This window comes from Prionailurus bengalensis, chromosome A3 (assembly GCF_016509475.1).
Source record: "Prionailurus bengalensis isolate Pbe53 chromosome A3, Fcat_Pben_1.1_paternal_pri, whole genome shotgun sequence".
Classification (NCBI taxonomy): domain Eukaryota; kingdom Metazoa; phylum Chordata; class Mammalia; order Carnivora; family Felidae; genus Prionailurus; species Prionailurus bengalensis.
Window position 1 is genome coordinate 23,458,781 of NC_057354.1, and position 24,656 is coordinate 23,483,436.

The 24,656-nt window shown below is 40.0% G+C and overlaps 1 protein-coding gene and 1 pseudogene across 6 annotated transcripts in view; one reads left to right on the forward strand and one right to left on the reverse strand.

The window, feature by feature from the left end:
• The window catches only part of PHF20 (PHD finger protein 20), a 171,535-nt gene that overhangs the window by 65,554 nt on the left and 81,325 nt on the right, over positions 1-24,656 (reverse strand). For 4 of the 6 annotated variants that reach the window (XM_043602499.1, XM_043602500.1, XM_043602498.1 and 1 more), the window contains exons 5-9: positions 14,835-14,914; positions 10,593-10,980; positions 6,411-6,524; positions 5,085-5,273; positions 4,379-4,558 (exon numbers count right to left, since the gene is read on the reverse strand). In XM_043602499.1, coding sequence (XP_043458434.1) covers positions 4,379-4,558; positions 5,085-5,273; positions 6,411-6,524; positions 10,593-10,980; positions 14,835-14,914 — 951 coding nt within the window. The remainder of the gene's footprint in view (positions 1-4,378; positions 4,559-5,084; positions 5,274-6,410; positions 6,525-10,592; positions 10,981-14,834; positions 14,915-24,656) is intronic. The other 2 variants (XM_043602501.1, XM_043602502.1) reach the window with 1 other exon arrangement.
• Positions 11,647-13,002, forward strand: LOC122466879 (annotated as a pseudogene).

Consider the following 24,656-nt stretch of genomic DNA (forward strand, 5'->3'; position numbering starts at 1 on the left):
GGGAAAATGTACTCTATCATACTCTTGGTCAAAATATTAAGTAGAATGGTCTTTGGAGGGTAATTTGTTAATGCAATTGAAAATGTACATTCTCTTAAACCCAGCAATTACACTCACAGCAAGTTATCCTTAAAGGCTATTCACCAAGTGGTCAAAAATACATGTTCAAGGTGGGGCACCTCAGTGGCTCAGTCGGTTAGGCATCCAACTCTTGCTTTCGGCTCAGGTCATGTTCTCATGATTCCTGAGTTCGAGCCTCAGATGGGGCTCTGTGCTGGCAACGCAGAACCTGTATGGTATTCTCTCTCTCCTTCTCCCTCTGCCCCTCTCCTACTTGTGCACTCTCTCTCTCTCAAAATAAATTTAAAATATATGTGTATATACAGTGCAGATATATATTTATGTATGTTCAAGGAATACCATTGCCATCATTGTTTGAAATATCAACTGCTCAGAAACACTCTAAATGTCTGTCAAAAGGGAAATGGCTAAATATATGATGGAACATTCTTACAAGACACCATTACTCTATCATTAAAAAGAATGAAACAAGTGTACTTACAAAGATAGATCTCAAGAAAACTGAAAATAAGTCAGAAAACAATAAGCCTAGAATTAACCCAATTACATCTAAATTTAATTTAATTTAAATTAAATAATAAAATCTTAACTGCCTCCCTACCTATAAACATATAGAAAAGGATCTAGAAAAATAACAAACTAATAATAAGAGGGTTATCCAAGGAGAAAAGGAGCAAGATAGAAGACACTTCTCACTTTAACTCCTAATACCTCTATATTGACATTTTTATGAACAGTATATATTATTTTTTTACTGATTTTTTAAAAGGAAAATAAAAAATAAATACACATACACACAAAAAAGTGGTTTAGATGTTCTTCACTTTAAAAGGCAAAGATCAAGATTTATTCACGGTCAGCACCATCCCGGACTCTGAACATTTACCACAAACATAACATTATAGAAATGTAACATCCAAGTAGCTATTAATGCAACAAGCAATCACTACTTTAAAAAAAAAAATCTCTGTGTAGACATAAACGTGTACAACTTCCTAAGCTGTCTATGACCATAACGTAAAGTTTTCTCTTTCAGTAATGATAGAATAGCTCATACTAGAACATCCCTTTTGCATGCAACCATTATAAACTGGAAAAAATATTTAAAAACAAATATGAAAAGGCAATAAAGAGCAACAAAAAGCAGGCAGAAACAGGAGTTGCATATTTGGAATAAGAGAAGGGCACTAGGTAACTTTCCCATCTCTTAAGTCTTTTCACCTAACGGCAGGCTCCACTCAGTAACACTGGGCAGCTAAAACTCAAGTAAGACATCTTTAGACTTACTGGTTCAAGAAACAAAAGGCAAACTTCAGTACAACTACAACAGCTGGCAAATGAGGGAGAAAGTCCTAAAAAAGAAGAGAGTCACAAAAGGGTGGCTTCAATTTCTACACATAAACTCTGCCTAAATCTCTGGCTGATCTTTGAATGAACAGTTTCAAGCAGCCCAATTAAAGCTAAAAGAACTGAGCAAAAGTTTCGGCTACTGTCCCCTGCAGAGAAAAAGAATTTGGAATGTGAGTTCAGCCAAATTAATTGCCCTTTCAAACAAAGAGATCAGCATTCTTCAGAGGAAATAACATAAGCCAGGCTCTACAACATATCAGACACCATGTGCAGGATGCCATCCAAAACATTAGACACATGAAGAAAAGGGAAAATGTGACCTACAGTCAAGAGAAAGATCAATGGAGATTAGCTTCAAGATAATCTAGGTGGTAGGTTATCAGGGACTTTAATGCAACTATAAAAACTACACTCATAATGAATATACAGACTCCCAAGATCTCAGCAGAGAGTCTAGTGAGAAAAAAGGGAATTCTAGAACTAAAAAAGCATCAAAAATAAAAAAATTCACAGGATGGGGTTAAGAGCAGATTGGAATCAAGAGAAGAAAGAATTTGAAAACAGAAATTATTCAATCTGAAAAAGAGGGGAAAAAGAGGAGGAAAAGAGTGAAAAAGAAAAGAAAAAATCAACAAATCCCAAGGACCTGTGGCACAATATCAAAAGGTCTAACATAAGCATAATGTGAATCACCAAAGAAGACAGAGAGAATGGGACACAATATTCACAGAAATAATGGTTGAAACTTGACAAAAACCACTAATTTTCAAATTCAAACTCACTCTCAAGTAGGTTTAAAAAAAAAAACACAAAAGCTAAATACATTATAGTCAAACTGCTAAAAAGCAAAGAGAGAGAAATCTTAAAAGAAACCAAAAAGAAAATAACACATTACAAACAGAAACAATGATATGAATGATTACTAATTTCTCTTCAGAAACAACAGAAGCCAGGGGCACCTGGGTGGCTCAGTCGGTTAAGCGTCCGACTTCAGCTCAGGTCATGATCTCACAGTCTGTGAGTTTGAGCCCCACGTTGAGCTCTGTGCTGACAGCTCAGAGACTGGAGCCTGCTTCAGATTCTGTGTCTCCCTCTCTCTCTGCCCCTCCCCTGCTCATACTCTGTCTCTCTCTGTCTCAAAAAAAAAAAAAAAAAAGAAAAGAAAAAGAAACAAACAACAGAGGCCAGAGGACCATGAACAACACCTTTACAGTACTTAAAAAGAAAACAAAACAAAATCGTAAACCCCAAATTCTATACCCAGTGAAGAAAATATCCTTCAAGATTGAAAGTTAAATAAAGTCATGTCCAGATAAACAAAAACCAAAAGAATTTGTCACCAGGAAACCTACGCTACAAGAAAAAAGTACAGGAAAGTTTTCAGGCTGAAATGTAATCTTCAGGAAGATATGAAGAAGTGGGAATGGTAAATATGTGCGTAAATAAGACTCTTGTGTCTTCATCACCTTTGTAATACAGAATTATTAAGAGCAAAAATTATAATACTGTTCTGTGGCTTTTACAGCTTCCAAGAGGCAACCAGAGCACAAAAGAGGGAAGGATTCAATGACTACACGTTTTAGATAAAGTGGTTCAATATTAAAAGTAAACTGCAAAAAGCTTAGGATATATATCATAATTCCTACACTAACCTCTAAAACAAATTCTAAGAAGTATACCTAGAAGCTAATAGAAAAAATTAAAATGAAATTTGAAAAAAATTCAATTAACCTAAAAAAACAGGAAGGGAGGAAAAGAACAAAACACAGGATAAGCAGGAAACAAAAAGCAAAATGGTAGTAAACCTAAAAGCAATAATATCAATACTCATATTTAATGTAAACAGACTACACACTGCAGTTAAAATCAAAATAGGTATATGCCACCTATAAAAGACACAATTTGAATTTAAAGACACTGTTATGTAGAAAGAAAAGTGATAGAAATAGATACACCGTGCATACAGAAAGCAAAAGTACCTGTACTAATAGCAGGTAAAGTAGACTTTAAGTCAAAGATTATTACCAAAAATAGCATGATATTTCACATTACAAAGAGGACAATTCATCATGAGGACATAACAATTATAAATACATATGCACCTAATAACAAAACTCCAAAATACATGAAGCAAAACTGACAGAATTCTTTGGAGAAATAGACAAATCCACAATCATGGTTAGAGGTTTTTAACACCCCTCTCTTGGTAACTGATAGAACAGATATAAAATGGCAGCACACACATTTTTTTTTTTCAAATATATATGGAACATTCACCAAGACAGATCATATGCTTGGCCATAAAATAAATCCCAACAAATATTAGAAGACTGAAATCCTACAAAGTATGTTCTCTGACTACAATGGAATTACATTAGAAATCAGTACCAATAAGGTATCTCTAAAAAGTCCAATATTAGGAAATGAAACAACATGCTTCAAAGTAAGCCATTATCAGCAAATAAATCACAAGATATCTTAAATTGAAAGAAACTGAAAATACAACAACGTATCAAAATCTGTAGGATGTAGCTAAAGTAGTGCTTAATGGGAAATTTGTAATTTTATTTTGTTTGTAATTTTAAATGTTAATATTGGAAAAGAAGATCTAAAATCAATGACCTAAGTTTCTAGAAAAATGTAAGGGAAGAAAATAAGATCGCAATAGAAATCAATGACCATTTAAAAAGACAAATAGAGAAAATTAAGATAAAAGGTTGGTTCTTTGAAACTATCAACAAAATTGATAAATCCCTAGCTGATCAAAAGAGATGGAACACAAATTAGCAATATCAGAAATGAAAAGGATATAGCATTAAAATAAGGAAAGGTTATTAATAAAAGGTGAAAAAACATCATTAGAAAAGTCTTGTCTTTTTTTTTTTAGTTCACAAAGCAGAAGCAAAAGCATATAGAGAAGAGAATTATCTTAACACTAAATAGGAACCTGCCACAGTAGAAATCTCTTGTAACTCAGCAAGAGGAGAAGCCGATTCTGTCTTCATGCTGTTTTCTCCCATTGACTTGCAGTTCAACTCCAAGCCTGCAGCCCCCAATCCATCACCAAAGGAGTGGCAAGTCAATGCAGATGAGACCTGGTCAGCTTCCAAAGGAGATTTCAACTGACCTAGAAGAAAAAAAAGAAAGCCTAGGGAACATACACATTTATATAATCAACCAAAAGTCCCACAGCAGACTAAGAAATCCAGGGACTTTTGATAGGAAGCCATGCACCTCGCAGCATACAAGAATTCATTCACAGGTTCCAGCACATAGAGCCAGAGTTGTGAGCATCTCAAAGAAAAAGGCTAATAAGAGACCAAAGTGAATATATTTTTCTCGAAGTGTTAACAAAAAGGCAGAAGCACTGAAGAGAGAGAGCACCAGAAAGACAGACAGAGGGACAGGACTCTTCAAGCACTGTACCTCCAACGAAACATTCAGACATATACACACAAAACCAATCACAAACGTGTACAGAAAGTTCGTCTACTGAATCATCAGTGAAGAATAGTATAATAAACACTGCAACTCATTCAAAAATTTGATTTCAACACAATCTAAAACTTGTGGAAGGTAGTATACAATGATTTAGATGGGTTCTCCTAGACAGGCAAGCTGGTAAGACAATTCCAGAACAGATTCTGACTCACCTTCTTCAGATTCCTTGTTAATGGATGATGTGTTTTGCAAAGGATCAGTATTAACCGTATCAACCAAATCTGATACAACCAAGTCAGGATCTAGGATTTCATGCGTCCCATTAGTAGACAGCCTGGAGGACCGTCTCCTCGATAAGTCTTTGTCAGTGGTTTCCGAGTAGGTTTTTGACTTTTCCTGGGCTATAAACCATTAAGAGAGGCATAGTCAAGAACCCAAGAAGAAGAAATAACTCCGCTATTCCAAATTTCTGGGCTGGTTACCCCTACAAGGGCTTAAAGAGACTTCTGAAATATTAGGCCAGTAATAAAAGGAAATATCCTTTCTTAATTTGTAGTTTTAAGTAAAGGCACAGTCTCTCTGCCAGGATAGAATTATCCTTGTTCATGGTTTGAAAATTTGTTTTGAGATCACGCCCTATCTTTTAATCCATTTTTTTTTCAATTTTTTTTTTAGCATTTATTTATTTTCAAGAGACACAGCACAAGCTGGGGATGGGCAGAGAGAGAGGGAGACACAGAATCTGAAGCAGGCTCCAGGCTCTGAGCTGTCAGCACAGAGTCCGATGCAGGGCTTGAACTCACGAACTGTGAGATCATGACCTGAGCTGAAGTCGGATGCTTAACCAACTAAGCCACCCAGGTGCCCCCAAGGTCACACCCTATCTTGACAACTAAGTTCTATTTTAGGGCATCCCAACTGAAAAGTTTGTGTACTAATTTTCAAAGTCAATAAAGTTTATAAAGCCTTAGAACCATTACAAATCCTTTTCAGAGCCAAAGCACTTTTTAATCAATAAATAAGATTTTTTAATGTTTATTTTTGAGAGAGAAAGAGACAGCATGCATGTAAAGGGGAGGGGCAGAGAGAGAGGGGTACAGAGGATCTGAAGTGGGCTCCATGCTGACAAGACAGTCCAATATGGGGCTCAAACTCACAAACCATGAGATCATGACCTGAGCCGAGGTAGGATGTTTAACCAACGGAGCCACTCAGGTGCCCCATAAATAGCATTTTTAAAGTTTCACTTAGCATATGAAATCCGTCCCTTCCTAAACCATTAAATTTCCAATGGAAATGTAGTTTATGGGCATGAAGATGACACCACTAAGCCCAACATTAATATAGTTTGTGCTTTGGGATTTATTTTTCTTCAAGCAAAACTCCTTCTGATCCAACCCAAATCATCCACATCAGCTCCTGTGATCAAAAACAGCATTAGAGTCTATATATTGAAAATAGGAAACAACAGGAGTACAGGGGAAACTAACCCAATCAACATCAAGTTCTAGCCGCACATACACAAACTGGAGACTCACATGAATTTTTGTCAAGCCGAGAACGTTTTAATGGGACGTCACTTCCTTTTGATATTTTCCGTCTTCTCAATTCCAATGTTATTGGTTGCAAAGTTTGAGAGTTTGAATCCACAGCTACAGTGTATATAAAACACACAAAAAAATTATGCAATTTCTTAGTGCTCAGTCCTTATGATTATATATAAATAAAACACATGCACACACACACTCACATAATAAACAGACCCTCAAAGGGCTAATAAAAAAACAAAAGTCTAATGGGTAAGACACTACTTCCTTAACATGAGATGCTGATACCTGTAGACTGACATCCTTCATCTTTCTCTTTTTTAAAGATTTATTTCTTCATTTAAGTAATCTCTACACCCAATGTGGGGTTCAAACACAAGGCCCCGAAATCAAGAGTCGCATGCTCCACCGACTGAGCCAGCCAAACGCCCCTTCCTTCATCTCTTTTTTTGGTTTCTCCTATGACTCAGCTCTACATACACTTCTCTCCTAAAATCCTCTCTTTAAAACCCTATACCCCAACATGACTACTTTAAAACATGACAGTGCAGGGGCGCCTGGGTGGCTCGGTCGGTTAAGCATCCGACTTCGGCTCAGGTCATGATCTCACGGTCCGTGAGTTCGAGCCCCGCGTCGGGCTCTGTGCTGACTGCTCAGAGCCTGGAGCCTGTTTCAGATTCTGTGTCTCCCTCTCTCTCTGCCCTTCCCCTGTTCATGTTCTATCCCTCTCTGTCTCAAAAATAAATAAACGTTAAAAAAATAAAAAATTAAAAAAAAAAAACATGACAGTGCAAGGGCAATAAAAAAGTCATTTTTACCACCGTCAAATCTCCTCACCAAAACTTGACTTATCTCTGGCACCTGGATGGCTCAGTCAGTTGAACATCCAACTTTGGCTCAGGTCATGATCTCATGGTTCGTGAGTTGAAGACCCACATCAGGCTCGCTGCCGTTAGCACAGTGCCCATTTTGGATCCTCTGTCCCCTTCTATCTGCCCCTCCCCCCCTTGCACTCTCTCAAAAATAAATAAACATTAAAATAAAACAAAACTTGATTTATCCAATACTCAGGAAATTCACCATGCAGGCTAATTCCTAAGATGTATACTTGGGACTATAGCCTGAGTATTGTTTTCAATCTCTACTTGCTAAATTAGTTAGGTTGGCATTGGTCCTAGTTGTGAGGGACCAAAAAGAATGTCAACATTTATAACCTCTTAAAAACAATTCCAGAAAAATCGCAGGAGACTACGCTATTTGATAGTCAGTGTTCCAGGCAAAGCTGCTGATCCCCAACAAATCCAGCTCTGACACAATTTAGCAGTGCAGACTCTAAACCCTTGGATAGTACTCACTCTTTATTTTTAAACCCAACACTTAAGAAGCTCTCCCCAATCACAAAAGATGAGAATCCAAAACAGGCAGAAGAAAAACAAAAAAAGAAATGAAACCAGGAAGCTTGTGGGGAAGATAGAGCTTGGGGGGGGGGGGGGGGGGGGGGAGGGCGGGGCACGGTATCTGATGAAGGCTGAAAGGAGAAAAGAAGAAAGGGAAAAGGAGTGGGGGGGGGGGGGGGCGCGAGAAGAAGACTCCTTGAAGACCAGTAGCTTCAGATTGGCCGTGTCGAAAAACCAAACAAGAGACAGGGCTGAGGTCTGAGGAGGCAAACCTGAAGAGTGTGCTAAACTTCTTGGCTCTTCCTGTGTTCAATCTTCCCAATATGCCAACATTATTTTGTTCCAAGTGGTTAGAACTTGGAAATCACAAACATTCCAAATTAAACACAACTACAAACAACCCTCCTTAAATAGCTCAGATCCTGTTCCAATTAAGTCTGTAAAATTTAGAGAGCTCAATGCTTCACTGGGTCAATGAACTTGTGCTAATTAATTTTTAAAGGAGATTTGAACTACATAGGACATATTTGACAAACATTTTTACTTTGATACCACATACAATCCAGGGCTGACTACATAGAACAGTAGTGTTTTCCAAACTCTTCTTACAATAAGAATCCTCTGGGAAGGCTATTAACAATTTCAGAGATTCTGACTGGAGAGAAATGCCTGAGGCAAACTTGGAAAACACCATTTCTCTATCAAATCGATCCTATTTGATATGAGATCTTACACTTACAAAATAAAAGCAATAAACTGAATGCCTCCCCACCTTTTTTAATCTGAGTGAAGCCAAGTGGCTTCAAAGCGGCAGTCAGCAACGTTGAGTGCAACCACCCCAGTATATACTTTCGGGAGGGTATAAGCCAGAGCATGAACAGCTGAACGAGAATCAGTTTCAGAGCACTCACTTCTCATAGACATGCTTTCCTAAGCTGAGATGAGGACACATTAGATTTCCACTAGTTCTCATTTTCCACCTCTTCTTGCACAAGTGCCCTTCTCCTACTTAAATAAAAAGGCCTGCATAACACACATCCTACATCTTAACACGGTACACTGCCCAGAGGTTTAAAACCTCCAGACTTTCTCAACTGGGATTCCTCATCTGAACACAGAACACAGAGATAATTTTCTCAATTCTCCCAAGGATGGTTTATAACTAGTAGCATTCTCAATGCATGGAGATGTTAATTCATTACGGATGCCTTGGCCAGTGAGGTTTAATTCTCTCCCAGAACCCTGTAGAGGAAGTAGTGAATTTATACACGTACTAATAGAAATAGGAGAGCCACAAATGCAAGCTATACGTGTAATTTTCAATTTTTTAGTTCAAAAAAAGTGAATTTATAATTTTACTTAACCCAACACATCCAAAAACATCATTTTAACATAAAAAAAATGATTAACGAGATATTTTACATTCCTTTTGTTTTTTTGCACCCAGTATTTGAATTCCAGAGTATATTTTACACTCACAGTACATCTCAATTCAGACTAGCCACATTTCAAGTGCTTAATAACCACCTGTGGCCAGTGGCTACCATACTGGACAGTACAGGTCTAGGCCATCATTAGGCCTAGGGACAATGCCAGCATGCTTTCGCTTTTGAGAGCAAAACTCAGTTAAACATCCACTGAAGGAGGTGGTGCCTTCATTCATCTGGGAAGAAATCCTTTTATATCTAATTTCCTATCTTAGAATTAGAACTCAGATGTGAAAAGGTTGTCTAGTGGGAATGAGTATTAATACATTTATTTGAAGTAAATTCAGACAGACTTTTTTTTCCCACAGAAATGAAGTCTGATGTAGCTGCCTGGATCCACAGGACTGGCTTTGCATTCCACATCACGCAGGACCAATGAATAAGCTAACTCTATAGTTGCGCAGTTGTGATGAAAATACATTTTATGTCATATTTTATATTTTAAATATATCATTTGCACCTATTTAAACTTGTGATAAAAATAGATACCCTCTAAAACATACTAGGGGATTCATAATTTTTCAATATTCACGTAGGAAATATGCAAGCAAGAATGTCTGAAGACCACTGCCAGATTATCACAGCCAGCATTTAGTCTAGACATTCTAAGTGTTCTTCATGCCACTGCATTGACTAGAGAAGGAGTGTTTGGCCTAGGAAGAAATTCAGGATGTGCTTCATTCTTGGTTATTCTAAAGAATTCCAAATTTCAACTTTTTAGAATAACTATACATTCTTCCCTAAATCTGTACCTTTAACCTTAACTCTTACCAAGTACCCAACTCAGCTTTTTACTTAGACTGTGAAAATGTCCAATCAATAATCACTCTCCAGAGAGCTCAACTTCAAAATGTACCTATGCCTTCCTAGGTCCGGTGTTCTTTGGCCCTGCCTCTATCTGATGCCCACATGTATTTACTTCTCCTTTCCTCCTTCATGTCTCTCAGGAAAACTATTATTTCCTAATCCCAGGTTCTATTAAGCTTGCTTAAACTGAGATCAGTTGAATAGGCACAGGCAAAAGGCCTTAGCTTGTTAGGTTTTACCACATAAGCTGAAGTATCTAGTGGACAGTTACACACCACTCCAGAAGCTCAGTAAAGGACACGTGTCCCAACTTACATTCATCTGGCTACACACCTCCCTTAAATTCTGCTCCGCAGATCACAGAACGATTCAAAGTCAGGCACAAAAAATTAAGGATTGAAGTATGGAAGTGACAGAGAACCACAAAGGCCACAGAACAACACTCTGGCATTGCCACTGCAGACCCCACATGGGAAACTCACCAGCAGGAGCTATGGAAGGGGGCCTGCCTCGTTTTCTTTTTGGCTCCCTCAAGTTTTCTTGTGGACTCTTCACAATGTCATTTTCAGGTTTCTTATCCACTTGAGCATCTCCAGAGTACTCCCTGTCATTTTCTGAAATGTTCTCCTTATCTTCCTTCTCGTTCTTGGGGAGGCTTTTCTCTGACACCTTCCCCTTTTCAGAACAGATTAACTTTCCTTCTTTATCAGGCTGCTTGGGTCGCTTTTCTGTCTTTAAGGCTTTGTCCTCTTTGTCCTTCTTCACGTTGACAGTGGCTTTTCTTTGTTCTTTAAACTTCTCTCGTTTATCAGGAGATGATGGAAGACTTTTGTGGTCTGTTTCTTTAGGCCTAGCATTACCCACAATATTCTAAAATGAGCAAAATAGCGATGAAACACACTTTGTAATTACTTGCAAATATAAAATCAGGTGGGTTTTTTTTTTTTTTTGCAAACATGAAGACAAACAAATTGAAACAGGACATATGCTATGTCACATAATGGAAAGAACCACTGAAAATACCCTTCCATACTCTGAGGCTTGAGAACCAATCCTAAATTAAAAAAAAAAAAAAAAGTGTTCAATTCCTTCTGAGACAGAATGATCTATATTTTGATTAAGTCACTGGATAATTAAAGGGACAAATACCCCAGGGACCTCTTCTGCAAAGCAATCTTTCTGACAGAGGTTTTCTAAGAAAATGTCTCCAAGCTACATCCTTCTCATCCCAAGCATGACTACACAGACCCAGGGCCTTTCAGAGGCCTGGCTCAGTTTGCCAGTGGATGCTGATGCCCTGTGCAGAGAAGAACACAAACTGATAAATGGAAGCTGAACAGGAAAGCTGTAAAGACTGTCTAACCCAGAAGCAGGGTCTTTGCTTCCTTAATCAGGTAAAGGCTATGCCCAAGCCAATATATCACCTACTGTGCTCCTGAGCTACTGAGTTTTTGTCCACTGGACAGAAGTATTACTTCTTGGTTACTTTCCTCCTAAATGACTTTTTAAAGCATCCTAAAAATCGTGTGTCCTAATATGACTGCTCCCAATAAAGTCAGCTCTGAAAGCTCTAGAGTTTGCAAAACTACAATTAAATTTGTATGTGTATCTCTCTTCCAAGACCTCAAGAGAACAGCAGGGACCACCATATCAAGTGCGTATGGAATCCCCAGCACCAAGCACGCACTAGGCATGCAGATCTCTCACAAAAGCTGGAAGGAGTACCTAAATATTCAGTAAGTGAAAGTTTAATTTGTCCCATAAGGATAAATAATAAACAAGGTTAGACCCTGGAAGAAAATTTTTCAGATCCCCAAAATTTTCTGAAAGCAGTCAGGTTTGAGAGCAAGCACTCCTCAGTAACTGCTGGCAGAATCATAAATGACAACCACCTTAGGGGGAGGGGCAGCATGTTGGCAATCTGTGTCAAAGAATTAGAACTAGAATGAATTCCTAGAAATGAAATTTTCTGACAGAATAATCAGACTTATATATTCAAATTTACAAATATCCTTATAAATGACCATTAGGGAATTAATTACACAAAGCAGAGTTATATACATATTACACAATACTAAATAGCCAGGAAAAGCCATATTATCATATACTATTAAGAACTTAAGAAAATGTTATTTTGTTAAAAGAGCAAGATATAACCCCCATATTAAAAAAAGAGCAAGATATAGAATACTAATATAACCATATGACCCCAATTTTGAAAATATATATTAATATTTACAAAAAACACAGAAGGATATATGCCAATCTGTTAAGAGCAATTGTATTTAGATAATAGGATTACATCATTTTTACTTCCATTGTGCTTTTCTATAGTTTCCAAATTTTCTACAGTTAATGTGCCATTGTTATAACTTCAAAAAAGATAAATATCCCTAATATATAAATTATCAAAACATTTAGAACAGTATGGTCATACAGAAAAAAACCTCAATCTATTCTAGTAATATATGAAAATACCTTTAGAAATTGTCTGTGACAGATACTTTTAATGAGTTAAGCTTTGGAGGTACATAACCATCCACTGCCATGGCTGCAGGCCAGGGGCTGCTCTCCAGCGCTTGGGTGCCTTGTCTGAAGCTAGGGCCTTAGGGCTGGTCTCCTATGAGGGTGCAGGGCACTCAGTTTCCAGATGCCTAAGGGAAGAAGCTTTTTAACAAGGCCAACAAACACCGCTTCTTACCCAGCCTGGCCCTGTTAGGTGTGCTCCACTGCAGAAAGGCCCTTGGAGCCAAGTTACTGCTAGCCTTTGAAACCACCTTATTCTGTACCAGCTTTTAATACCAGGTTGTGAGTAGAAACCCCAGCGTCCAGACTTTGGTCCCTATGGGAGGGAGCCTGATAATCCTGGGCTGGCTTGCCTTAGCTCTTTGAGCTTCCTTGTATTTAATTTCTGGGTACTTTTTTGAGAGTTGGAGCAGGGAGAGGATTAAAAGAGAAAGGCAAATTGAAAGTTAAGCTCTGTATATAGCCTTATGGAACCCTAGATTCTTAGGGCTGAAGAGACCTGAGAAGTCTTTTAACCAAATATGATGCCCTCGTTGAAAAAACAAATACAAGCAGGAGCCATGGGCCTGCACCTGACTACCCACCAGGTCTGAGATGAAGTGAGACACTCAGGGACAGCTGGGAATCGGGAAATGAAGCACCCACAAATCCACAGTGGGTAAGGTGCTCATCTCCAACCCAAAGCATCTCAAGTGCTATCAATCAATTTATTGAGTACAGCAAAGTAAACAGTTGAATGTTTGTTATCTGGAGCCCTACATTTCCATTTGGGGAGATTCTGGGTACGATCTGACAATTCTGAACAAATTCTTAATACGGTCCTCTATTATTAACTTACTCCACAAACTCAACACAAAAACTGCCGAAGGGGCGCCTGGGTGGCTCAGTTGGTTAAGAGTCCAGCCAACTCTTGTTTTGAGCTCAGGTCATGATCTCGCTGTTTCATGAGTTCGCGCCCTGCATCAGGATCTGTGCTGACAGCGCGGAGCTTGCTTGGGATTCTCTTTCTCTCTCTCTGTCCCTCCCCCACTCACTCTGTCTCTGTCTCTCTCAAAAGAAATAAATAAAAACTTTTAAACTAAAAAAAGTTGCCAAATTTAAGGTCAAAATCACTTTTTAAATTTTAAAGAAACTCTACGCCACACATGGGGCTCAAATTCACAACCCTGTGATCAAGAGTCACATGCTCTGACTGAGCCATCCAAGCACCACACAAAATTCGATTTTAGTGTACTATATAGCACTTCCTTAGATGCCTAAGCAGCAAACGATGGAAGAGAAAAAACCTCTTCAAGGCTAAAGCTTTATAACTGTTTCAATTTTCTGAAAAGGAAAACCAGCAAAAGGCAAAAACATTCTTAAGGCTACCTTTAAAGATACCAAGTATCATAATCCTTTGAAAATGTTAAATATAGGTACAGAAGAATTTACTAAAACTTGTGATAAGCATTTGATCATAAGAAAAGACAGGTCCCAGCATCACCAAATACTGTCACATCAAAAACTACCCAAAGAGGTGAGTAACAATTATTAACGATCAGAATTGTTAAAACATTAATATCCAAATTTTGATCTTGCTTTCCCCTCAACTATTTCATTAGGGCATAAACATGAAAAAAAGACTAAAGGGGAAAAAATGAAAAGAGTAGGCAACAATTTCTAGATGGTCATGTCTAGATGGACCACATTTCTAGTATCAAAACTCTTGTCCCATGCTCAAGCAAACACGTGCATGGTGACCAGGACAAAAGGAAACAAAATTTTCAAACCAGGCACATGTAGCACAAATGATTGCCAAATACACACCAAACTGCAGTTTTGAAACCACCAAGTCATGATCCTGAGCTGAAGGGACTAAGTTAGATGAGGAGAAAATACACTCTAGGTTTCCTCAAGCATTTCAGCACGTTCCCTATGATGAGTAACAGCTCTGGGGACAGGGCACAGGGAGAGAGAAAAAAAAGAGTAATAAGGAGACACTTTTGAGAAAAGATGAGGAAAACAGATAACAGGAAATGGCAGAGAGGGAAAAATATTAACAATTTCTGAAAACCTGCACATTGCTTTCTAGTGAAATTGTGTCAGATAAAGGAAATAAAGACGTTGCCATCATAAACAAATATAATGCCTTTATTTGAGAAACAAAATTACAATGTCAGTATTATTCATACCACAAAGCACAAAACCACATTTCTCACCTGATCTTTGGAAAAAGCTTTGACATGAATATGTTTGACAGTCTGAACTACTCCATCATAAAATTTCACAGTGTAAGTACCTAAAATTCAAGGAGATATCATGATTTAAGTTGCAGTTTCATGAAAGCAACAAAACTTTTCAAAGCATAAATACAAGGGAGCTCCAACCACAACAATAAATGTATGAGAATTACAATATTAGGAATCAGTCTTATTTATCTCCAAGATAATAACTAATATGCATGCCTTCATTTCTTAGTCAACATTACATAGTAAGTTTTCTCTTAATCTATACAAATCAAAATCCATCAAAAACAGCTCATTTTCAGGATGGCTGGGTGGCTCAGTTGGTTGGGCATCCTGATTCTTGGTTTTGGTTCAGGTCATGATCTCTCAGTTCGTGGGTTTGAGCCTCACGTTGGGCTCCACACTGACCAGAGCCTGCTTAGGGATTCTCTCTCTCTGCCCCTCCCTCTCTGCTCATGTTCTCTCTTTCTCTCTCTCTCTTTCTCAAAATAAATAAACTTAAGAAAAAAAACAGCTCATTTTTATTATGTTTCATTAAAAGAAAAAAAATGCACTGAATTTAGGCCAAGAACAAAGAGCAATAAAACAATTAAGAATGTGAGGAAAATGCAGATTTATTTATTGTTTGGTGAATTATTAATTTTTATCAATATGTTCTAGGCTTCAGAGTGGTAGTAACTGTTAAACTTCAAAAGAAACATGACTGCTAACTAAACGTATCATGTTTTTGGAGGTCACATTAATCTCATAATCTATATGAATGACCTTCATGTTACAATATTTAAAAATAGAGACTTGGCCAAAACACTTAATGGGGCCACTACATTGTCAGTTATTCCATTAGGAAAAAAAAAATCTAACAAAAATCACTGCTATAAGACTGAAGCTGAAAATCCAAATAATCTTCTCCCCAAATGAGGCATCCAACTATAATACAAAACTTCTCATTAGTTGCACTCAAACCAACATTTTCAAACTTTTACATCTTAGAACCCACCTCCCCCCCCTTTTTTTTTTGCCCCAGAGATAAAAAAAAAATAATCCGTTAACCTTGTCAAGATTATCGGTGAACTTCTGGTAATCATGTAATGGTTTACTACCGGTAAACATGATCAGTCAGCTTTCAGGATCAATTTCCCACCAAACAGGAAGAGGGGGGAGAAATCCCAAGGGCTGGGAGCAAAAGAATGCAACAAGGAAGTCTAAGACCTTCTGGCTAGTTACTTTCTTCTTACACATTCTCTCTCCACCCCACCCCACCTCTCCTCCAGTCCTAAACAGGGCCCTGTCAATGGCTAGCCACCTCTAATGAAAGCCTCATTCTGTAGTGTTCAAAGTCCAATGCAATCTGAGCCCAATTATTTTCCAAACTTTGTTTCTCATTACCACCATACAAAAACCACCAACTCAAAGTAATGAGCTACTTGCCACCCAATGAAACTGCCTTGTGATATTTTCACCTCCACATCTTTATGAAAGTATTTTCTGCCTGGAATGTGCTCAGTTCATATGACCACAATATGTTCTGTAAAAGCTTCCTGACTTCCTACTTAAGAGAGACTTTTCCCTGCTCTGAACTTCTCAAAGACTCATTTTGTCCCCTTGCCTGCAGAGTCTCAACTTAGGCCTACCTTCATGTAGAAGGCAGATCCCAAATCAAAGGCAGGCTCTCCAAGGCCAGGGACCACATCCCACACCAGTCTCTCTCACACAATACCTGGTTAACTGTAGACCAGGGCTTCTCAAAGTATGGTGCCCAGACCAGGAATACCAGCAACGCTTGAGAACTTGTTAGAAATGTAAGTTACCAGCACCACACCTGATAAACTGAATCAAAAACTCTGAGAGTGCGTCACAGAAATAAATTTTAACAAGTGTCTCTGGTAATTCTGGTACACACTAAAGTCTGAGAACCACTGCTATAGACAATTAGTAATTACGCACTAAACTGTATTCCCAGTAATTACAAAATAAAGTTGATTATTTGTCACAAGTGTCACCAAACAGAACAAAGTGGCTAGAAAACTAGATACAAGGATATATCGTTATGCTGGGTTGGTTAAAGGATTCTACATAAGACAGCTCACCAATGATTGATGAGTTCTTACAACAAAGGCCTGGGATCCTGTCTTCCTGCCTCTATTGTGAGAGCACTGGCAAGCCAAGAAGCAATGCTAAGTAATGCTATGGACTCTAAACATACCCATTCCAAGCAACCATGACACAGTTCTGGCCAGCCTGGGGATGGGGGCATTAAGAACCCACCTCTCATGAAATCTTAAAAGATCAAGTATGCCAACAAGCCACCCAAGCCTACACCCCTTCATCTATCTTACCAAGAAAGTTAGCACCAATTACATCACAATGAAAACTGTCCATTTTTACAGACATTTCAAACATCCAGAAGGATAACATTTAGTAATGTTACCCAACAGTCCAACATTTTCAGCTATTTGAGGTCAATTCTGAAGCTTACTCTTGATGGCAGGCTCAAAAAGGAGGCCTTAAGTGAAGAGGTGTGCACTGAGTCCCAAAAAGAGCTAAAACAGAGCTAAATAGAGGTAGGATTAGAACCTAAGCCTCTCTAAAAACAATAACAACAACAACAAACATCTAAGCCTCTCTGCTGACCTCTGACCAATTCTTCTTCCACCACTCCAAACTGCCTATTTCCCAAGTCCCTCAGCCTTTAGTCCAAAATACCGACCCAGAGCATCAATGACCACTCTGAAATGACTTGCACTATGGTAAGGTACTCATGGATCACCATCCTTACTTAGACAGCAATATCCTGGCCCTGACCCTTTTTACTTCCAAAGAACTACAAGGGATCATCTCAAAACTTGTTTCCTTGATCATGTACACAGCCTAACCTGGGCTTCAATAAATCAGAAGGAAAAGAACAATACATCCCATAGACCATAGTGGCCTAGGCCCACTTCTGGAGAGAGGCCCCAAATCTACTTTAACAGTTCCTGTACAACTAAAAGAATGTCTTCCCCTGGAATCCTCCCGCGGGTGGCTGACAATAGAGTTCTCCCACAGCCACAAATAATATCTAACAAATAACATGTAAATTACAGAAAAGATAAGTGCATCCCCCTGCTTCAGTCTCCTTTAAGAAGCCCCTGTCCTGGGGCACCTAGGTTGCTCAGTCAGTTAAGCGTCCAACTCTTGATTTCGGCTCAGGTCATGATCTCATGGTTAGTGAGTTTGAGCCCCACGCTGGGCCACACTGACAGTACGGAGCCTGCTTGGGATTCTCTCCCTCTCTCTCTCTCTCTCTCTCTCTCTCTCTCTGCCCCTACCCACTCATGCCTCGAGCTCTCTCTCTCTCCCCCCCCTCTCTCTCCCCCTCAAAATAAATAAATAAACATGGGCCTCTGGGGGTTAAAAACTCAGTATACTGGACAACCTTATAGCAGTCGGTTAAGTACAGAAGGGATGTAAGAAAAAAAACTAGAGATGCATAGCAAACTGATCTTCTCTAGGGCCAAGGAAACGGGATGGCACAAGTGACTCTGGATAGACTTCTGTTGCTCTTGAAATCTACCGTAACTATGACTTGAAGGCCTTTTCTCTATCCCACTCATTCTCCGAGAGTCAGAGAATTCCAGAATGCCAAGGATAGGAAACTCAAAGTTTTCAAACATGGATTCTCAAAGTCCTGATGTGCTCACAGATGTGCCTTCTGGGGTGGGCAGAGAAATACACACAAGTTTGCAAGTATATCTTCCCCTCCCCCATCGTTTCTTCTTAGCCAATTTTACATAATGGGCTTAGGTTCTGTAGCCAACAATTTCTAAAAATGCTCATCTGTTCCAATTCCTTCTTTGAGTTCTAACTGCACAAGCGTCCAGAGAAAGGGTAGTAAACTGCCAGTAATCAAGGAGCAGGGACTGGGACCAGATCCAGAGTCCTAGTCAGGGCCCTCAAGATACCACCATGCTCCAGAAAATACTGACCATCTACACCCACCCTACCATCGTATCAGGCATGTGTGTACACACTCCCAATAAACACCTGCCCCTGACAACTTTTGCCATTTTAGGAAAACTCTGCCTCAGAGAGACAGTCTAGGACTTTAGGAACTGCAGTTCAGGAACTTTGGAGCCCCCCAGACCTACATCCAGGTTGCAGTTCTGTCATTTATGTACCTGCTCTGTAACCTCAAGCAGCTTCTGCTGTTAGCTTAGCTGCTCATCTGTAAAATGATAGGGTTGATGGCAACAACCTTTCCATGTCTGTCTGAATACTACTAAATCAGATCAGATATGGAAACTGCTTAGCAAAGTAACCCTTACAGAGCAAGGGATCAATAAGTGGTTCCAATTACTACTATCCACCAATCACTTTAAAAGGGAAGCACCAACCCCTTCCCCACTTAGAAGGTAAGAGCCAAGCTAGCACCTGCGTGTGTGGGCCTAAATCTTCCTTTTATCTCTGTGCAAAGCTCTTCACACAGTCCCAACATCCCCACATTTCAAATATAGGATCAGTTACAGCATGAAGACAAAAAATAGTAACTGCTTCAACAAGAGACTCTAGAAATAAAAGCATTTCCAAAGAATCTCCTCTTACAAATGCAGACTTCAGGCACTAGACCAAAGACTGAACTGAGGGAACAGAGAACACATAACCTAAGAATACGTATAATTTTAAGGAAGAGGGACCTGATTTGCCTGTTCACTCAAGTTAAAGAACCATAGATCAACAGGAAGGAACAATTCCTCATTTTGTTGTAAATGCAAACCTACTTTCAGTTTCCCCCAGAGAACGCCTTGCAGAGCAGCGTGGTCTTAGTCCATGATGGGGACACAAAGCCATGACACTTGTGGCTCTGCCATACCCAGTGTGAAAAAGCGAAGCTGAGCAGCCGCAGCAAAGAGCTGAGGTCAACTCACCAGAGATGGCTTCTGAACAAAGATTCCCTGGAAGCAGAATCCTGTCCTTTACTCCAAACACAGACAAAGGGGCTAACAAAGCTAACCAGGTGTGGCTACCTTCACATGAAATGATGCTTAATTACCACTGCCAAAGAACTATTCCAGGTGAAAAGGGCTAAATAACATTGCACTGCCCTCCCCAGTTTCCAAGTGCTAAATAACTCCCTTAAGAAACTCTAAAGTTGGGGCACCTGGGTGGCGCAGTCGGTTAAGCGTCCGACTTCAGCCAGGTCACGATCTCGCGGTCCGTGAGTTCGAGCCCCGCATCAGGCTCTGGGCTGATGGCTCGGAGCCTGGAGCCTGTTTCCGATTCTGTGTCTCCCTCTCTCTCTGCCCCTCCCCCATTCATGCTCTGTCTCTCTCTGTCCCAAAAATAAAATAAACGTTAAAAAAAAAAAACCCAACTCTAAAGTTACCATTTAGTTGTGTTTCACACCAGACTCCCAATGCCAGCAACCTCAATGCTCAGCCTCAGGAAAACCACCAAGGAGGTTGAGAGTAGCAAGAAAATGAGACCAAACCTCCCAAAGATGAATCTACAAGGTGTGATTTCACTATATGCCCAGCTTCTAGCAGCACCAACAAGACAAAATGACTTTTACAGGAAATAAAGGGGGCACCTTGCCAACAGAGCTCCTCCTCACAGAGCCATGAAACTGTGATAGCCTCTGCTGCAGATGGAAATGAGGCAGAGCAAGCAGAAAATACCAGGGAAAGAATGAAAAAAGAGTCCAGCATTGTCCTCCCCACATCCTGCAAGGACTACAGTCACACTGAACTAGAAACTGCCCACCAGCTCCCATGGATAAAATCTAACCCAAAGGCAGTACCAAAGAGTCATTATCTCTTCAAAATCAGGCACAGATCTGAACTCCCACAAAGGCTAGCTTTCCTTCACAATCCACAATGTGACCATAATACCACCCAGCCGATTCCACTACCTTTCAGGATTTCCCCTGCCCTGTGACCTTCCTCTCCTCTCCCTTCCAATTAGTCTCAAGAACCAGTAAGGACTTCAGACCAAAGAACTCCAGGAAAAACTGGTTCTGGCAGAAATCTCCACTCATTTTTTTTTTTCTTTCAAGTTTATTATTTTGAGAGAGAGAGAGAGAGAGAGAACACGAACCAGCAGTGGAGGGGCAGAGAGGGAGGGAAACAGAGGATCCAAAACAGGATCCGAAGTAGGCACTGTGCTGACAACAGAGAGCCCCATTCAGGGCTCAAACTCACAAATCAGGAGATCATGACCTGAGCCAAAGTTGGACACTTAACCAACTGAGGCACCCAGGTGCCCCTCCACTCATTTTCAATGTCTTTCAAATAACTAAAATTTACTGGACAGAATTCAGAGCTTACAGAACCAATATTATTAGGGTGGCAAATGGCTATTTTAGGGACAATCATTATCTGAAGACTCCCCCTCCTATAATTTTAGCACATAGAGGAAATAAACAGAAAATATTTTTTAAAACAACCTGCAAAGCTCTGGTTGCCCCAGTTCAAAAGAGTTTAAGAGACATTTAAAAATCTTAACTATGCCTAATAATGTGGCAAATGAGTTTTAGTCCTTAAATGATTATTTCAAAATATTCCAGACTCATCCACACATAAAAAAACAAAAACAAAAACAAAAACAACAGTAACTACAGACAGGGGTCCTTCCCCGCTCCCCTCATGATTTATCTGCACCATTCTATTCCTGTACTGCCTCCCCCTGGTTGCTCTATATCAACACCCACTTCATGCAGCCTTGAACTAGGTCTTTTCTCTTTTTTTCTTTTTTTAAATCCATGATGCCCAGCTCTAGGATCTGCATAGATGCAAACAGCCTCCTTCCACCAAGATCCCATCCTACCCCTCTAAGAGACTGCTCCCAGGCTCCCCAAACCGTTCTTCTTCAATCTGCCTTTTCTCCTTTGATACTCCCTCATCCAACCCCCTTGGCCCCATTTCTGTGCTCCATGTGTCTCTGGGACATCACTGGATCAAAAGACAAACGTTGCTTCCTTTCTACAACCTCCTTTATATACAGAGTTACCCATGTTACTACTCACAACTTTTATGTGATCTAAGGGACAGCCATTTCCCCAAGGGAGCACACCTCCAATGGATATTATTCAGGGGGAATACACTCAATTGATCAGCATAAATCAACCTAATAGACCTTCAGGAACACATCTATGTACACATAGAACACCTAATTTCTATCATATGATTTAAATGTAGTAAGAGCAGAAAAAATTTTTAATCTTGAAAATAAGACTTAAAAAATAAACTGTCCTTGGGGCGCCTGGGTGGCGCAGTCGGTTAAGCGTCCGACTTCAGCCAGGTCACGATCTCGCAGTCTGTGAGTTCGAGCCCCGCGTCAGGCTCTGGGCTGATGGCTCAGAGCCTGGAGCCTGTTTCCGATTCTGTGTCTCCCTCTCTGCCCCTCCCCCGTTCATGCTCTGTCTCTCTCTGTCCCAAAAATAAATAAACATTGAAAAAAAAAATTTTTTTTTAAATAAATAAATAAATAAACTGTCCTTTACTAAAAAGCAGTTTAATAACATGTGAGCTCTCCTTTAAAATACGTTTTTAGATTAAAGTGATACATATGAAAAATAATAACAGGATTCTATTTTGAACACAAACTATAAAAGAAATTTAGAAAAACTAGAGGGTATTATGCTAAGCGAAATTAGAGGAAGACAGATATCATAAGACTTCACTCATATGAGGACTTTAGGATAAAACAGATGCACATAAGGGAAGCAAAAGTAATATAAAAACGGGGTGGGGGGAGGGGACAAAACATAAGAGACTCTTAAATACAGAGAACAGAGGGTTGCCGGAGGGGTTGTGGGAGAGTGATGGGCTAAATGGGTAAGGGGCTTAAGGAATCTACTCCTGAAATCATTGTTGCACCATGCGCTAACTTCGATGTAAATTATAAAAAATGAATAAATTATGGGGCGCCTGGGTGGCTCAGTCGGTTGAGCGGCCGACTTCGGCACAGGTCATGATCTCGCAGTCCGTGGGTTCGAGCCCCGCGTCGGGCTCTGTGCTGACAGCTCGGAGCATGGAGCCTGTTTCAGATTCTGTGTCTCCCTCTCTCTGACCCTCCCCTGTTCATGCTCTGTCTCTCTCTCTCTCTCTCAAAAATAAATAAACGTTAAAAAAAAAAAATTTGGGGAGCGCCTGGGTGGCACAGTCGGTTAAGCGTCCGACTTCAGCCAGGTCACGATCTCGCGGCCCGTGAGTTCGAGCCCCGCGTCGGGCTCTGGGCTGATGGCTCAGAGCCTGGAGCCTGTTTCTGATTCTGTGTCTCCCTCTCTCTCTGCCCCTCCCCCGTTCATGCTCTGTCGCTCTCTCTGTCCCAAAAATAAATAAACGTTGAAAAAAAAAAATTTTTTTTTAAATAAAAAAAATTTTTTTTAAATGAATAAATTATAGAAAAAAAAGAAATTTAGGGAACGGGTGCCTGGGTGGCTCAGTTGGTTAAGCATCAGACTTTGGGCTCAGGTCATGACCTCGCCATCTGCAGCCTGCTTCAGATTCTGTCTCCCTCTCTCTCTCTGCTCCTCCCCTGCCTGTGCTCTCTCTTTCTCTCTCCCTCTATCTCCCTCTCTCTCTCTCTCCCAAAAATAAACAAACATTAAAAAAAGAAAGAAAGAAATTCAGGGAAACAAGGACTATTCAAAACGGCTGAATCAACCATGAACTGGAGTAGTCAGTAACTGCTCAGACATCTTAAAAGATACAACCTTGGGGCGCCTGGGTGGCACAGTCGGTTAAGCGTCCGACTTCAGCCAGGTCACGATCTCGCGGCCCGTGCGTTCGAGCCCCGCGTCAGGCTCTGGGCTGATGGCTCAGAGCCTGGAGCCTGTTTCCGATTCTGTGTCTCCCTCTCTCTCTGCCCCTCCCCCGTTCATGCTCTGTCTCTCTCTGTCCCAAAAATAAATAAACGTTGAAAAAAAAAAAAAAATTTAAAAAAAAAAAAAAAAAGATACAACCTTGTTTTGGAAGCCTGAGGCAAGAGGACTGTGCTTTCAGGATAACCTACATCTGGTAGCAGAATTAACCCACACTGGCCTAACAGCTGGGGGACGGGGGGTGGGGGGGGGGGAGCGTGGGGAGGGAGTGAATAGAGCAGAAGAGAAACAGAAATTTCTGCTACATGCAAATATATGTTCGGTTTTTTTACCATTTCAACCCATTCTCAAACAAAACTTGATCAGCCCCAGGTCCAGCATTTAACAAGAGTGCTGAATGAATACCTGAAAAACTTCACTGAATAAAAAGTCAATCTGGCCATATAGCCACCACAAACAGCGGTACTAAGAGGTCATGGACATACCACAAACAACCTGATAGAAAATACTACAAAAAAAATGTATCACTCAGATCCAGAGTCTGTTCTCTCAGTGTCAGGATGCTGACCATACATATTATTTTCTTAACCATCCTCCTGCCTTTGTACTAGCAAAAACAGCCTCTCTGGGTCATGTTCCCAGTCTTGACTCCTCACGGGTTATAAACTTGGCAAAGGCATCCCAACTCGGTGCTCTAAATCCCAGGGCCCCAGTTTCAACTAGCAACTTTGATACTACAGACCACCTTCAATCACCTTGCATCCACAAAGCATTTTTTTTTAAGTAGGCTCCATGCCCAATGTGGGGCTTGAACTCATGACTGAGTTGAAGAGTCGCATGCTCTACTGACTGAGCCAGCCAGGTGCCCCTCACAAAGCATATTTTTAAGAAATGTTTATTAATGTTCACTTCATTTCTAGGCTATTTACAAATAAGTAAAAGGCATATTAAAGCTTATTTTTCATCTCTTAGGAACTCCTGGACAAGAACCTGCA